General features: G+C 45.7%; 1 protein-coding gene across 1 annotated transcript in view; it reads left to right on the top strand.

Moving 5' to 3' along the window:
* Window positions 1-13,832: 13,832 nt before the first annotated feature.
* Window positions 13,833-17,681, top strand: part of HID1 (HID1 domain containing) — a 28,435-nt gene continuing 24,586 nt past the window's right edge. Inside the window, 1 exon segment of the mRNA XM_078155902.1 lies at window positions 13,833-14,022. Coding sequence (XP_078012028.1) covers window positions 13,957-14,022 — 66 coding nt within the window. The 5' untranslated portion in view covers window positions 13,833-13,956.

Below are 17,681 nucleotides of genomic sequence, written 5' to 3'. Positions count from 1 at the left end.
GTCCGGGGCGGGCCGGAGCTGCGGCGTCCCTCCTAGCTCAGGGCCCGGGGCTCCGGGCCCGGGACAATGCGGCGCAGGCAGGCGGGGCCTCGGGAGGGTCGGGCGGCGGCGCCCCAGTCCGCGCCGCGGCCCCTAGCCATCGGCCCCCCGGACGGGGCGGACGCGCCGGCCTCTCCAATCACTGTTCTTGCTTTACCCGGGCCGGGCCGGACTGGGCCGGGCCAGGGAGCTCCGGGGAGGCTCGGGAGTCTTCTGCAGCCGCGGCGGCACAAAGGGGCTGGGGGGCGGGGACGGCGGGAGAAGGAGGGAGGGAGGATGGAGGGCGGGGAGAGAGCGGGAGAACTAGAGGCGCAGGGTCCGTGCGCAGCGCAGAGAGCTCCGAGGGCCTCCCGGAGCCCCGGAGACGTTGCCAGAGCCACCCGCACCCAGCCCGCGCGCAGCCACCGGCTCAGGCCGGAGTCAGCACCGTAGCTGGTGCCGCAGATTCCGCCCGCCTGACGGGTAGCCCAGCCGGCAGCTTCTCTTCCCTCCCTAGGTTCGGTGGAGGGGGTGGGGAGGAGCCGGGTCATGTCACTGGGCCTATCAGGAAGCTATATGCAAAGCAGGAGGAGGAGCCTGGAAGATCAAGTGTCCAGCTGTCAGAAGGTGGATGGGATTTATCGAGACCAACTCCTTCGTACCTCCGCCTGAAAGCATTCCTCTACTTCTTACCTGTCCCTTTCTCTTTTTTTTTTCTCACCTCCAGCGCCCTAGTCCACCTCGACTTCTCGACGTCTTCTTGACTCTGCTCTCTTCCTTCTGCAGTCACATCAGTAGCCCTCTTCTCTATTGTGGGATCCAGATGCTGAACCATCAGGAGGGATCCTGTTGTGCCAGGGGCCTAGGTGGGGCAATTTCTGACTAGAAAGCTGCTCTTGCATGTGCCAACTTAGTCAAAACACCAACAATACCTAGGCTCCTCTTTTCCCTCAAGGCTGTCATGGAGGGAGCCCGGGACTTTGAACCCAAGAGCTTTAGGAATAGCAATGCTTCTAGTCCAATGCCCTCAGTTATCCTGGAGAGCAACCCCTGCGGAGATGCAGCTTGGCAACTGCTCCTGCAATCCCAGAATAGAAAATTCTGGCCACTAAAGTCTTTGACATTGTTATATGGTTCAACATCAGAAATTAGTCTAATTTTATCAGTGGAAATGGCATCTGCTTCGCCACTGCACCCTAGGGATTGTGGGACTTTTCCAACTGACTCGAAACTGAAACCTTCCATATGTGTTCTCTCCCTTATTAGAAGGTGAGGTCCCTGAGAGCAGGAACTGTCTTCCTTTTCTGTGTGTATCCTCAGCACTTAGCACACTGCTTTGCACATAGTAGGCATTTGCTTTCTTGTAGACTTCTGTTGGGACATCATGGCCATGATGGTGTTTGAGAAGGCAGATTAGTGCTGCAGAGAGCGCTGGATTTGAAGCCAGAAGACTTGGATTTGGATATTAGGTTGTAATATTTACTACTTTTGGCAAGGGTCAGTTTCCTCATCTGTAAAATGAGGATGTTGGGTGAGGTGACCTTCGAGGACCCTTCTAATTCTAAATCAATGATTCTACACCCTGCCTTTGGGCACAGGTCCATTTTTTCCTAAAATATTCCAGGCAGATGAAAATTGTTTTGAAAGAAGGAAAGGCCTGTTGTGTTGTTTTTCTTTTTTGAGACAATTCCAACAATAACCTACATTTATATAGCAATTGAGGTTTGCACAGTGCTTTTCTCACAGCAGCTGTAGGAGGCAATGCAAGTATTATTATACCCATTTTACAAAAAGGGAAACTGAGGCCCTGAGAGGTTAAGTGGCTTGCAGCTACTAAGTAATAAGTATCTGAGGCAGGAGTGGAACCCAGATCATGTGATGAAAGTCCACTTCAACCTAACTTTAAAAGCCCATTTTATCTTGCTCAGTCCTCAGGGAAGATAGATTCTTTCTGGTTAAGTTTGAAACCAACAGTTAAAAGAGCTCCTTCCCACCCCCATCTTGTATTCCCTAAAAATACAAACCCAGATATGCAGAGATCTAGAAATAAAAGACACAAACAGAAACATAGGTATCTTGACCCAATAACTAGATGAACGTTCCGGGTGATTTAGAGGAACCAATCACATGATTGGGAATAATGAAACACACACCTACTAGACCACTCCCCTCCCCCCAACTACCGGATGAAGAAGCTGTCTACTTACAACCCAAATTGTCTTTGCTGCGTCTAGTTCATCCAGCATTTCATTCTCCATCCTCATCTCTCCTGTCCTCTTTTCTCTAGGCTTCCACTGCCCCTTCTTCCTTCACCACCCCACCTCCTCCTCCCCCCAAGAAATGACAAAGGATTGAGGATTCACGTGACTAATCTGATATTGCTGGGTCTCCGAACCTATTGCCAGGTTTCTGGACAAATTAGCGATGACTAGCCTCTATTCAAATGGGGGAGACAACACATAAGGAAGGTTTCAGCTGCAGGTCAGATGGAAAGGATCCTGCGGTCTTTGGGGGGCAGCAGCAAAGCTGATGGTAACACCTTTTCTTTAATAACATTTCCACTGATAAAATCATATTAGTTTCTGAAGATAGTGCTGCCTATGGCCCTGAGCCCTTTGATGGACCAGGCACTGGTAGCTTATTCTGAGAATAAGGAATCATCATTTTCACAGACTTCTAGGAGATGTAAAGATTCTCAAGAAATCACCTAGTCCTACCCACTGCTTCCAGGCCATCCTAAATTCAGTTCAGTTATATTCAAGTCAACAAACATTTATTTACTCAATTCAATAGTCAACATTGAGTAAGTATCTACTCTGTGTAGCACACAGAGCTAGGCTCTGAGCATGAAAAGACCACAATAGTGGTTCTTGTTCTAGAGGAGCTTCCATTACAGAATGGGGCGCAGAGGGAAGAGGATACACGCGCACAAATAAGTAAATACAAAGTAATTTGAAGAGGGAACGAGTGAGAAGAACTATTCTGGGAGAGATTATTTGCACAAAGATGCGAAGGTAGGAGATGGAATATTATATATGGAGAACAGCTAAAAAACCAGTCTGACTATGAGGGCGTATGAAAAAACATGATGTTGAAAAAAAATTGGAAAGGTAGGTGGGAACCAGATCACAAAGGGTTTTAAATGCCAAATTCAGGATTAAGCAACAGGGCACGATGCTTGATTGGCATGGGGTTTGGAGGTAGGAAGGGGGATACACTTGCCATATTAAATTGTTTCTCAGTCTTTTCCTAACCCTGACCCTATATCCTAACCCTGACTCCTGTACTCCATTAGGCAGTAACTTGATGGCAGGGATTGTCTTTAGATTTTCTTTGTATCTGTAGCACTTAGCTCAAGGCCTGGCACAAACTTAATAAGGTGCTTGATAAATGCTTATTGACTGATTGGTGGACTTATGAACTATACCCTAAGGTTCTCATCTCCTCTGTTAGATGAAGTCTTCAATCCAGGCTCAGACAGACCTCAGAATCCTCTCTGAATTGTGGCTATACCTGATTGTTCTAAAGTTTCATAATCCTTAGCCATGTCTTCTCCGCCCTTAGTCCCAGCTGTTACTTAATGCCACATATGTCAACAAAACTAAGTTTCTGGAGTGCCCTTTCCAATGGTGAAGTCTACCCATGCTTTACATGGCTTTATTCAGCCATCTACCAGTCTCTGCTTGAATGACCTAAGAGGTGCAGGGAAATTCAAGGATGAAATTGTAGAATTGTTGGCCTTCATTTCACCCATGCCCTAAAGGCCAAAGCATGTGGAAATTGTCAATGCAATTCCTCATTTAAAAAAGTTGGTGGGGGGCAATAATGACTGAAGACTGGTGAGACTCACCACTATATTGGGCAAAATGATAGAGAGTTTTTTTGTTTTTTTAAATTTAAATGTTTTGATAGTATTTTATTTTTTCCCCAGTTACATGTCAAGAAAATTTTTGTCATTCATTTTCACAAGATTTTGAGTTCCAAATTTTTCTCCCTCCCTCCCCTCTCCTGAAAATGGCAGGCAGTTTGATATAGTTTATACATGTGCTATCATGTAAGAAATATTTCAGTATTAGTCACAGTTGTGAAAGAAGAAATAGATAAAAAAAACACAAGAAAAAATAAAGTAAGTGAAAAAAATACGCTTTGATCTGCATTGAGAGTCCATCAGTTCTTTATCTGGATATGGATAGCATTTTCCTTCCTGAGTCCTTTTTATTTGCCTTGGGTCCTTGTGTTACTGAGAAGAGCTGAGTCATTCATAGTTGATCATCACACAGTGTTGCTGATACTGAATGCATTGCTTTCCTGGTTCTGCTCATTTCACTTTTTTTTTGGCTATGGGTTAAGTGACTTGCCCAGGGTCACACAGCTAGTAAGTGTTATGTGTCTGAGGCCAGATTTGAACTCAGGTCCTCTTGAATCCAGGGCTGGTGCTCTATCCACTGCGCCACCTTGATGCCCCTGTGCTTATTTCATTTTGCATCAGTTTGTACAAGTCTTTCCAGGATTATCTGAAATCTGCCTGTTCATCATTTCTTATTGCACGATAGTATTCCATTACATTCGTATACCACAGCTTGTTCATCCATTTCCTACCTTATGGGCATCCCCTCAATTTCCAATACTTTGCCACCATGAAAAGAGCTGCTACAAATATTTTTGTACATGTGGGTCCTTTCCCCTTTTTTATGATCTCTTTGGGATACAGACCTAGTAGTGGTATTACTGGATCAAAGGGTATGCACAGTTTGGTTGGCCTTTGGGCATAGTTCCAAAGTGCTCTCCAGAATGGTTGAATTGGTTCACAACTCCACCAACAATGCACCAGTAGTCCAATTTTCCCACATCCTCTCCAACGTTTATCATTTTTCTTTTTTGTCATAACAGCCAATCTGATAGGTGTGAGGTGGTATAGAGTTTTTAATAAAAGGTAGAATTGGTGAACCTAAGTAGATCTAACAGGGTAGGGGTAGAATGGGGTGATAGGAATGATAATGTTGAGGTTTGCAAAGCAATTTACAAGTATTGTCTTACTTAGCCTTCCCAACAAACCAAGTGAGGCAGATTGCTATTATTATTCCATTTTACAGATAAGGAAACTGAGGAATAGAGGTCAAGTGACCTGCCCATGTCACATAGCTAGCAAGTATCTGAGGGAATATGGCTTTTGTAAGGAAAAAATCATATGTGATTATTCTGCCAGTCTTCTTCAAGGAAATAAAAAGTGGACAAAGAGAACCAATGCATGTGATTGAAACACTATGCTTCACGTTGCTGTGATTCCTAGGGGGCAGGGCAGTGATTGTGCTCAGAGGGCACTATCTGTGAAAGTCACCAGGTGGTGCTTCAAGCTCAGGCTGCTCTAGCTCACTTCCACAGTACATTCTGAAAAGCTCCTTAGTTCCAATTTTGAGCAATCTGCTTGCTGCCAGCAGAATGTGCTTAGACTAAAGTATTCCAATGATTGCTTTTCTCACATTACTGTCTGATGTTTTAAATCTAAGAGTGTGCTTTAATGCCACTATAATTCATAGTGCCCTCATTCCCTCGATATTCCAACCTCTTTCCCTACTTTGCATATGATAGATTGCTCTTTTGGCTGTAGATTAAATGGACTCTTTACTACAGGGAAAATTAAATGAATAATCTTGGCTTTAAACCTCCTGATCAATGCTCCTTGTGAGGTACAAAATCTCAGTTCCCTCCATTCATTCCTTTGTGCCTGGTATTTCCCAAATATGCTCACAAACCATATTGGTAGGGGATCCATTTTGGTGTTAAAATAAAATATTTGCAGGCAATCTCTCTTGTCATTTCACCATATTCACCTTCCATTGTCTATCTGAATTGATAGTGACTTATTTCTTTATCTCTCCTTCACACCTGTCTCCTGTGAAGAGGTGGTCATTCTCCTTACCAAGGGGAAGCTCTATTTGCATAAATCATCCCATTCAGTCCTGTTTTCTCCAACAAAATGCCCCTCTCCAACACTCCCACTCTCTCACTTATTTTTAATCTCCTGTTATCTACTAGCTGTTTTCCTGCTGCTGCAAATATGCCTATGTCTTCCCTATTCCAAAAACAAAACAAAACAAAAACCTCACTTGATCCATCCATCCCCACTATTACCCCAAATAACTGCTCCTTTTCATGCCTAATCTTTTCGAGAAGGCTGTCTATCCACAACAGGTACCTCCACTTACTTTCCTCTCACTCTTTTTTTTTTTTTTAACTCTCTTACAGCCTTGGCTTCTGATCAAGTAATTCAACCAAAACATCTTTCTCTGGTATTACCAATGATCTCTTAATTGCCAAGTCTAATGGCCTCCTTTCCCCCTTTTTGACCTCTCTACAGGCGTTAACTCTGGCAATCACCCTCTTCTCCTTGATATGCTCTTCTTTCTAGGTTTCCATGACACCTGCTCCTTCTCTTACCTGTTTAACCACTCTGCAGCCTCCTTTGCTAGATCTTCATTCAGGTTTTGACCACTAAAGGTGAGTGCGTCCCAGGATCTGTCCTGGGACCTTTTCTCTTCTCCCTCTATATCATTTCACTTGGTGATCTGATCGGCTCCCACGGTTTCAAATATCACCTCTATGCTGATGGTTCTCAGATGTACTTATCTAGCCCTAACCTCTCTTCTGAACTCTGGACTCCTATCACCAACTGCCTATTAGATATCTCAAACTACATGTCTCGTAGACATCGATATGTCCAAAACCCAACTCATTATCTTTACCCTAAAATCCCCATTTGGGGTTTTCTTGGCCAAGATACTGGAGTGGTTTGCTATTTCCTTTTCCAGCTCATTTTTCAGATGAGGAACTGAGGCAAACAGGGTTAAGTGACTTGTCCAGGGTCACACAGCTGGTAAGTGTCTGAGGCCAGATTTGAACTCAAGTAGATGAATCTTCCTGATTTCAGGCCCAGCACTCTATCCACTGTGCCCTCCATAACCATAATGGCTCTCTATTCAAATGTCCTCATCATAATGCAGCATTAAGATGATCTTATGCACCTGCCTGCTCACAATGTAGATAGGGGACTATTAGGACAAAATATTGCACACATTGTCAGATGTACTCAAGCCATTAGATATTTTTGCTTAATTACTTTTTTTTTTGTCACAAGGGAGGTTGAGATGACTATGGTATAGTAACAAAAGGCTTCCAAAAGTTGTTTTTCTTTTTACAGAGTGCCTGTAGGCAACAGCTTTTATGTGAAGCACTCTAGGCATTCCATCTTCACATTTTCAGTGTTTTGAAAATGCAGAGGGGAACAAAAACCTGGCCAAGTAAAGCTGTTAAAAAAGAGATGAGATTGAAGGGGATTTTTAGTTACAGGTATCCTCAAAGACAGAAAGGAAGGGTAGAAATAAACAAGCTCTTCTTTGGTTAAAGTCTTAATGATGGCATATGCTTGACCTTGGTTCTCTGGCCAGTATTATTTAGTTAGTCTCAAGGCCACAGTCTAATCATCTTTCTGAGTTCAAATGTAGTCTCATACACTTACTAGCTCTATGATCCTGGGCAAGTCACTTAACCCTGTTTGCCTCAGTTTCCTCCTCTGTAAAATGGGCTGAGGAAGGAAATAACAAATCACTCCAGTATCTTTGCCAAGAAAATCCCAAATGGAACCCCAACTGAAACAACTGAACAACACCAGCCACAGTCTGAAGACAAAAACCTCCCAATTCCCTTGAGGGAGAGATGGAACTAAGCTAGGCAAGACGGGCAGCTACCCAGGATGTGGGTGGGTAGGGGAGGGTACAATGTGGGATAATTTTAGGGATTGCTTTTTGTAATTGAATGTATTTTTAGTGCCAGGAAATTTTGTTCTTTCTAGAAGGTAGTCTCTGGCACATAGTAGGTGATTCATAAATATTTGTGGATTGATTGATTGAATTGCATCATTGGTGCGTTTAACTTAATGAGAACTCAGCTATATTCTGGGTAAAATAAAAGAAAGAGAGAATAATTTAAATGGTGCCTGCAATTCTACCTGACATTCTACTCAATGAGTTTATGCCCCTGAGTATTAGATGGGAAATGTGAATTTTCCCACTCACCCCTCCCCTTCACTTGAGTCCTCTCCAATAGAGTCTGCCTCCTGGCAATCCTTGACTCCTTCTGGGTCAAAGACAGGGGGCAGGGGAGGTCAGGGAGAAATGGAGGGGGGGAAGGAGCAGCTGGGAGTTTAGGTTGGGGGAGGGGCTGGGTCTCTTCCAGCTGCTGCTCCAGTCCCAATCCAACTTCCTCAACCCAGTCTGACTAGCTATGAGTGGCCAGCCCTTACAGTCAATCCTCATTCCAAAGTCAGGGGTCTGACTTGCCAACTTCCCCTTTCTACACTGTGCCAACATGCCAGAGGCTGTTCACCTTGGAGACTTGTGGAGAAAGGGTAACATTGCTACATTCCATTTTTGCTTCAGGGGTTGACTTTAGGATCGACTCCTTCACTACTCAAAGACAATACAGGTTGGACAAAAAGGGTAAGTCCACAAACTATGTTTGCCTTTTTGGGAGAGGAGAACTGGAAACCATAGGGTGTCCTTATGAGTCTGGAATGAACTCTATGCCCATGTGGGAGAGCAGGAATTCACTGCACTGTCAGAGTGTTGCAAACCCAAGATCAGCAGGGCAGGAACTAATGGACTATTTGAGTGTTCTACATTTCTGTATCTGTGTATGGGAACCTATGGCCCCTTCTTTTTGTATTTGAGCTGGGGACTCCTTGTACTTGACCTGAGAAACCTAGATGTTAGCTTAGTTGTATACCAGGAATGTACTAGAGGATTGTCCTAGAGGAACTTCAGAGTAATGAGTTGCAGAGAGAAACTGACCCTTTGACTATCACAAATTCCCTGTGTGATCAGATGGTCATTGAACAAGGGTATCTCTGTTGTTATTGGTAGCTAAGTGGCACAATGAATAGAGTGCCAGGCCTAGAGTTGAAATCCTGAGGACCTGACTTCAAATCCAGCCTCAGACACTTAGTAGCTATGTGGTCCTGGGCAAGTCATTTAACCCTATTTGCCTCAGTTTCCTCATATGTAAAATGAGCTGGAGAAGAAAAATGGCAAATCACTCTAGTATCTTTGCCAAGAAAATCCCAGAAGAGTCCAATGCAGCTGAAAACAACTAAACAATGACAAAAATCTCTGTTGTTACAACTTTCAAGGAATTTTGAAAATTTTTGACATAGGAATACAGATTTTAATAGCCTATGTTGGACCCTAAAGGTTGTCACTATAGTTGCACGTGGCTCTTGAGTGTGATATAGACATTTCCTTCCACTGGTAGCCAACATTCTAAGGCAACATGAGGCATGCAGGGAGGTCACATACTTCCGTGTTCCAATCAAACAAAACTACTTGCTGTTCCAATTACATAACATTCCATCTCTACCTCCATAATTTTGCACAAGCAGTGTCCCATGCTCTCACTTCTCAACTGCCTCTCAGAACTATTTAGTTTTTTTCTTTTCTTTTTGGTGAGACAATCGGAGTTAATTGACTTGCCCAGGGTCACACAGCTAATGTGTCAAGTGTTCTGAAGCTGGATTTGAACTCAGGTTCTCCTGACTTCACCACTGCACCACCTAGCTGCCCCTCACTATTAACTTTTTTCAAGGTTCACCTGAGGAGCCACTTTCTATACAAGGTCTATCCTGATCCCACAAGTTGTTAGTGCTGTCTTTTCTCCTCAAATTGCCTAGTATTTATTTTGTATGCAGTACTTGGATAATGGTGGCTATCCCCGTAGAACATGAGTGGGGATCAGCCTCTGCTCTGGCCACTTCTGGTGACATGCATGCTCTGGCTGGGACACTGCCCATGGAATGTTCAATTTAGGCATGGGCATTTGTTTTCAGTTATTAAGGACTTCTGTGTATACAGAAGCTTCTAGTTGGTCTCCATGTAAAACACCCTTTAACCCTGTGATGGGGGGTTTTGTCAAAACAAGTGACCATTGTGAATCACTCTCACTCTTTCTTCCCAGGCGCCTAAAGTGTTGAGCCTCTATGCCTTGGGCTTCCCAGGAGGAGTTGGAGGGAGGTGGGAAAGAGATTTCTTCCACCTGGTAGTCATGGAGGCTGCTTACAAATAACAGCAAGAATATGTGCTTATCTAGGTAAACCTGAGACTAGATGTTAAAGCTGTGGCTGATTCTTTGGTTTTATGTTTCTTTCCCAGAGCAGAGGTGACCCCATTGAACATTGTTCCTGAGCTTGGTGGCTACATGTGGAGTCTGCAGGTTCTTGGCTTCCTCATTTGCCTTCAGTGGCATTGTGGGAGGCAATTTCTGCAGCTATTATAATGCTTCCTGAAGGATAAGATGACCACAGATGAGAATGAGCTACAAACACCTGGTTTGCCAAAACATTTGAACCTTGAGTGAATTCCTCAGATAATGCAGAGTCCAAATAAAGATGAAATGCCTTTTTAAGGTCCCAGAAAAATATGACCGGATAGATTATTGTATCATGCTTTGAATACTTGACAATGTGGCTTGCTGAATTATAGCCTCCATTTATACAAAACCAGCCACTCAGTAATGACACTTTTTGCTCTTAAATATAACTATCTACTTAATAAGGCAAAAGGAATAATATCACAGATACTCATATATTAAAGTAAATTCGGGAATAATAAATACAACACAATCCACACAAAAAACCTGGGTCATACTTTCCTGCTAAGGAATTCAGTATGTGTGCAGGACAGTGAGCACACACAATCAAACTGCCAAGAAGGCACATGAATGAGGAAAACCAATGTGCTCTTGGTAACTCACAACTCTGGCATTCTAAACTCCAATGTCCTCTTTCTGTCTCAGCAACTGTCCATTAAAGTTCTTTGATGAATGGAGCTTTTGTATTGAACAGATGCTTCCTCTGCTTGGCTGTACTTGACTCACTGGGCACAAAATTTCAGGTAAATCAGTTTATTTATGGAGTCATCTGGACTGAATTGGCCTCTAACTTGTGGATGGCAGGAGCCGGACAGAGCAGGCCAGAGACAGGAGACTCAGTAATGAAACAGAAGTTTAATTTCAAAGTGAGGGAAACAGCTTGCAATCAAAGTCTACCTTTCTAAGGTGGTGGTCGTGGCAGGGGGAGGGTTTGTTAAGTGTGAAAACCACAAATGGCTGGATCACAACACAGGCATCCTTGGGTCTAGAGCACGGGTAGGGAACCTGCTACCTCGAGGCCACATGTGGCCTCTAGGTCCTCAAGTTTGACCCTTTGACTGAATCCGAACTTTGCAGAACAATGTTCCACCCCTGCTTTAAAGTAAACAGTCTCCAAGTCCACAGCCGGACCACAACACAGGCATTCTTGGGTCTTGTGTGAACAGTCTCCAAGCCTTAGGATTGTTGAGCCTTGTGATTGTTCAGTGGGGCACAGAACCAGGGCTAGCATGTCCGGAGAAGAAGTGAGGCACCTGGTTCAGTTCACTTGGGGGTTACAAGTGAGGGGATTGTTAGCATGTCAGGGGATCTGATTGATCACTTTGGCTGCGACATATCAGCTGCAATCTCAGCTTTCAAGTCAGAGTCCCCTGGAAAGTAGGGAAGCTCCAATAAATCTAAATAGTTAGTATAATCATTATACATATTATACTGATTAATATGAAAACCATAGATTCCCATTACAACAATAGAATTGCTTATAATGTTTTCTGCTTCCAAAAGTATTCCTTTGCTCAACTGCAACTGTGGTATTTATCTCTTTCAGCTTCAGTCTTAGATGATGCAGTTCTGAAATCTGTCCTTTCACTTTTTTTTTTACCACCTCCCTTCTCTCTCCCTCTCTCTTTCTCTTTCTCCCTCTCCCCTCCTCTACCTTTCAGTGGTCAGACTCGGAGTCCTCTCTGTGAATAACTGATCCCACTTTAGCTTATAGTTAGGAAACACATCCTCATCTGCTGGTTATAGTCAGATAAATGACATTCCTCCTATAATCATAGAACAATTCTGGTGTGCATATCATTCCTCCCCCCCTCCCCCGCCCCATACTAAAGCTTGTTACATTTAAAAATCAACAACTGCTGACTTAGAACTTGGGGCAGACCTATGACCTCAAACAAATAACTTAAGGCAGACTTAAATTACCAAATGATTTTCTAGAATCAGACTTATGCGCCATACACGTGAAATGTCACTCTCTTAAAGGGTTACTCTCTTAAGCATTTCATTTATGGCACAGGAAATAAATAGCTACTCAATTCCTAGGATCTGCTTTTGCAATAAGTACCTTTCTAGGAGAGACCCTTTTAATTCCTTTGGTCGGGGGTGGGGTGGGGGTGGGGGTGGGGTCCTATGTGTGAGCCAAAACCAAGCTTTGGGTAAGGTGTAATGAGCTAGGGAATTTGAGAGGATCCTGACTCCCTTTTTTTAGAAGTCAGGAAGTGAGGAACCTGGTTCTAGGACTAGATACAGTCCTCTTGAGCCCTTTAGTGAGAGAGACTGTGCCACCCCTCCCTCTCTGTCCCTGGGCCACTGATTGTTACGTGTATATATGTACATGTCGTTTTCCCCAGTAAAATGTAAACTCTTTGAAGTCAGGAACTCTTTCATTTTTGTCACTGTATCCCTGGACCTAGCACAGTGCCTTACAGATAGAGGTGTTTATTAAATTCTACTTAATTGAATTTCATATGGGACACACAGGATATATTTCATTCTTTCATTTTAGCAAGTATGAAGAAAACACTCATAACTTTTAATGGGTACTTTTAACTTTTTGTCTGTGTACTTGATTTTTGCTAATTTAAATTTAATATTTTAGGAAAGATTCCCAGGGAAAGGCCATGGTTAGAAAGTAGAGGTAGGAAATTAGCCTCCCTGGTACTGCCTGTCTGAGAAGCTGTCTATTGATTTAGAAGCAGAATCACCTAACCACCAACTTTTATAAAATGAAATGTAAAAGCTACAAAGTATCTTCATTGGAATAACTGGGAGGACCTGAGACAGGTTGGAAAAGAGTAAGGAAGAGAAGAAAGGGGGAATGGGAAAGAAGATGTGGTTGTAAACAGCTAAGAAAAGGGAAGATGGGAATTGGAAGGGAGGAAAGGGGAGAGGTGGGGGGAGAGAGAGAGGGAGAGAAAAAAAGAGAGGAGAGAGAGAGAGAGAGAGAGAGAGAGAGAGAGAGAGAGAGAGAGAGAGAGAGAGAGAGAGAGAGAGAGAGTTAGGCAACCTCATTTGGGGAAGGCTAAGGAAGGTGAAGGGAAGGAAACAATCAGGGATGTGGGGAAACGAATGGGGGACAGGAGTGGTAAAGAAGAAATAGAGGTAGGAGATGAGGCAGGAAAAGGATAACTAGAGGCAGGAATGTAATAGTAAAGGAAAGAAACCTAGAGAGGAAAAGGATAGGGCCAAATATGAAGAGAAGAAAAGGAAATGAGAAGAGCTCGCAATGGTGATGAGGGTAGGGCTAGGGAGAGGGATGGGGACAAGGAATTTCACATAATAAGCATTTAACAAATATTTGTCGAGACGAATTGAGGAATAAAAAGACGAATTGGGAGGGACCAAAACGAGGATGGTGAGGAGGGACAGACGTGAGGGAAAGGAGAGACGAAGACAGTGATGGTGAACGGAAGGTGGTGGGAGCAGGCAGAGAAACAGGAATCGGAGGGAAGGAGGGGTGGGGGAGGCAAAGACAGGAATGGGAAGGAGGGAGAGAGCAAGACAGAGAGGCAGAGGAGTGAGCTGGCCAGTGATGGGGAAGGGGGCGGGGCGGCGATGGGGAGGGCCGCCGGGAGCCAGGGCTGGAGCGGCAGGTGCCGGCGGAGGGCCGGGCCTGGAGGAGGAGGAGGAGGAGGAGGTGGAGCAAGGCGGCGACGCACGGGACTCGGGGATCTCTTCTCGGCCATCGGGAGAGTACCCCGTGGCGGCGGGGGCCGAGATCGGGAGGCTCCGGGAGGAGACATGGGGACGGCCGACTCCAAGCTGAACTTCCGGAAAGCGGTCATCCAGCTTACCACCAAGACTCAGGTGCAGGCCGGGCCAAGGGAGCGAGCCGGGGCGTCCCCCTCCCCGCTCCTCCCCATCCCCATCCCCATCCCCATCCTCATCCCCATCCCCATCCCCATCCCCATCTCGGGGGAGCCGAGCTGATCTGCATCGCAGGCTGCTCTGCTGCCTGGGGAAGCCGACTCTGCTCAAGGCCATAGCCACAGCCACGGCCGTCTGGGGGTGGGCAGGGGGCTGGCCTGGGAGGAGGGTGCTGTGTGATGGAGAGTGCTCGGAGCTGAGCAGAGGAGCCCCTCGGGAGACCCCAGGCCCCTGGCCCCTAGGGTGGTTGTTGCCCTGGGCTGACGTGTGCCTACGCCTGGGAGCAGCCGGCTAGCAATTCCGCTCCCCTCCCCCTCCCTTCGTGTCCTTCCCGCCCCCCACCCCAGGAGCTATTCCCTCCCTCGGTTCCGGCTCCCACCCACCCTGGGTGCCAGTCGGTCCGGACGCCTAGCCTTCGATGACTCAGTGCAAACAAAGCCGGGCTGGTGGGGGAAACAGCTGGTGTGTGTTGGCTGTGGTCGGGCCTGGCTGGGCTCTGATGGCCCCGGGGCCAAGAGAGGGCCCGGACACTTCCATAAGCCTGCTGGAGCAAACCCAGCCTGGGGAGGGGTGCTGGCAGGTGCTCTGCCCTAACTGTTGGGAGCCTGTGACCCAGACCAGAAGCAGCCGACAAAGTTGATTTGTGACTCAAAGCTGAAATGTGTGTATGCGGGGTGAGGGGGGATGTGTTTGGGGTGCCCCCTTGTCTCCACCTCTTACAGTCACAGAGTATATGGGCTCATTGATAGAACAGGGGCACAGGTGTTCCCACCACCAGGTGGGTAGCCCAAACACTGATAGCTCTGCTGGGCGCCTCTGCCTGAGTTGGACAGAACCCAAACTGTGCCTCCCTCCCAGCTTGGGGGAAGCATAGAGCCCTAGACTGTGAGATCTGGAAAGGGCCCTGGGAACACCTGATTGCACTCCCTCTTCCCCTATTGGGAACCCTTCTTTGCACCTCTTCCCCCATACAGATGTGCTTTCCCCCTTATCTATGGTCAGATACAACTCTGTTCTTCTTACCTTCTTTCCTTCCTTTCCCTGCCCCCAACCTGATCCCCTGAGTTCTGCCAATCAGATGGCATGTATGCCTGAATCGAAATGCTCTGGGGTTCTTATTAAAATCCTGTTTATCCTGTGTTATCCTCAATGGGGCAGGGAACAGTCCTAGGCTTGAGTCACAGGAACTGAGTTTCAAACCTGGCTGTGCCACCTATTAGTGGTCCGGTCCTCTAATCACTGTGGGCTTCAGGTTCTTTTTTTCTGTAAAACAGGGTTTTGGGCTGGGTGGCCTCTAAGCACCTTTCCAGCTCTAGAGCTATGATCCTTTAAATATAGCAATAAGTATTACAGATGATGGTCCTCTTTGGTTTTCCTCATTCTGGCTCTTTTAGCCTTACAGCTCTCTAGGGCCTCTCCATCCCCCCCCCCCACCATTGGGATGGTGCTCAGGGTGGAACACTGACCCTCCCTTCCCCCAAACTGGCAGGCCACTGCTGCTCTCCCGATACTACTTTCCCCAGACTCTCAGATAAATGCTTAATTCCTCTTTGAAGTAGACTGTCCCCAACTGATACACTCTTTCAGCCCTTCTGTGTTTCCAGCTACCTTCGTTGGCCTCAGGCTCCAGTTCTAGCTGGCATAGGTTTCCAAATCCATGGATTTGTGGGTAGGAGAGTCAAAATTGGGTACAGAGCAGAGGGAGGGGTGAAAGATAAGCTCCCATTTGTGAGGTACTACATGGAGAGGTGGGAAGCTCCCTTATTTACCTATGAGGCTGACACACCCTGGCTGAGGAATGTAACAGGTGGCTTTTGGCTCAGTGGATGTTAGTGAACTCTAAAAGGGGCTGATAGGTGATTGGTCCCCAAAGGACCTAGTATGGTCTGGAAGCCAACCTGAGAAAAGGGTATCTGAGGGTTTTTTCTTTCAAGTTCTCTTCCCTACAAAGGTCTACTTCATACTCACTGTCCCTGAGTGTAATCCCAGCCTGGAGGGAAGGTGATGAAAGTGTTACCTTTGTTATGAAAATGAGGAAAGAGGCCAGGTTTCCCTGCCAAGACCAGCACTTTCTGTACCTTCTTCCTAGATGAGGAATGGCTCAACAGGGACCTACCTGAGTAAGCTCCAGGCCTCAGTCTCTTTGGGACAGTGTTAAGATTTCAATGGATTGCTCTGGTTAGGAGGTGAGAAAAATCCATCAGCCTTTTCCTGTGACTGAGGCTAGAGCCGCCTCTCTGGCTTTCCTGCTGTACATCCTGTTTTCTTCCTAGCCCCATAGTCCAGCCCCTAGCAGAGGATCTGACTCTGGTTCAGAGCAGCTCATAGTTCTAAATGGCTTTCTGTTTCCTGTCCCTTTCCTTTTCCCTAAATGGGTGGAGTCTTGGTGGGAAGGTTAGGGAGAGAGTGGTGGTGCTAGTTGTTTTAAAATAGTTCTGAGGATCCCAGTTGAATAAAGTTCTGATTCCCCTACCTGACATTCAAAGATTTGTGTAATGTGGCATCATCCTATCTGACTTTTTCTTATTTTATTGCTTCCCATGAACTCTATTGTCTGAACTGGACAACTCCAGAAAGAAACCACCATCCCTATCAGTCACCTGGTCCCCTTCTTTTCAGCCAGTGGGTAGTGGAAATGCCGTCTTGTCCTGGCTGCTGGTGAGATCTGAAGAGGAAAGGGGCATCAACAGGGGATTTGAGATTCTCTGCCTACAGCAGGCATTAGTGATGCTTCCTAGAAGAGGCAGCATTTGAGTTGGGCTTTAAAGAATGGTTAAGAATTCAAGCAGCAGTGGTTGGGGGAGGGAAAGAGAGGCCATTTTAGGCATGGGACATAAGTAAAGGCGTGGGTTAGGTGGCACAGTGGATGGAATGCTGGGCCTGGAGTCAAGAAGATTAATTTTCCTGAGTTCAAATCTGGCCTCAGACATTTACTAGCCTTATGGCCCCGGGCAAGTCACTTACCTTTATTTGCCTCAGTTTCCTCAAAGCCCTAGAGAAGTGGTGTTCTCCGATTTCCAGGCAACATAAAAACCAGCTATGAGGGTTTCCAGGACTTTTTAGATATTTACCCACCTCTGAATTCATGACAGAGGCAGTTGTGGAAACTGAGCCCAGAGGATAGATAGGCTTGTGAAGAGGAGCCTGTATTGTTTGCTCCCTCCTACTTGGGAAAAAATGCATTAAATATTCATTCAACAAACATTTGTCCAAGATATATGTCATCATGGAACTTATAGTCTAATGGAGGAAAAGACACTAGTTCAGATAATATATTACATTCACAAGATAAGTGCATTGGAGAGTTACAAAACAAAGTGCAAACCACTCTAGTATCTTTACCAAGAAAACCCCAAATGGACTTATGAAGAATCGAACATGACTGAACAACAACAAAAACATGGAGATGGGAGAGCACAGGGTGTGTTCAGGGGTAAAGGAGTTGTCCGATTTCTTACCACAGAGTTCTTGGAAAGGAATAAAATAAGAAAAAGTCAGACAGGGTGGTGCCACATGTACAGGTCCTTCAAATGTCAGGCAGAGGAGTTAGAACTTTTTTCAGTAGGCAGTAAGGAAGCACTGAGGATTTTTTGAGTAGC

This window comes from Phascolarctos cinereus, unplaced genomic scaffold (assembly GCF_003287225.1).
Source record: "Phascolarctos cinereus isolate Bilbo 61053 unplaced genomic scaffold, phaCin_HiC Scaffold_5;HRSCAF=322, whole genome shotgun sequence".
Classification (NCBI taxonomy): Eukaryota; Metazoa; Chordata; class Mammalia; order Diprotodontia; family Phascolarctidae; genus Phascolarctos; species Phascolarctos cinereus.
This window is presented reverse-complemented; position numbering and strand designations above follow the sequence as displayed.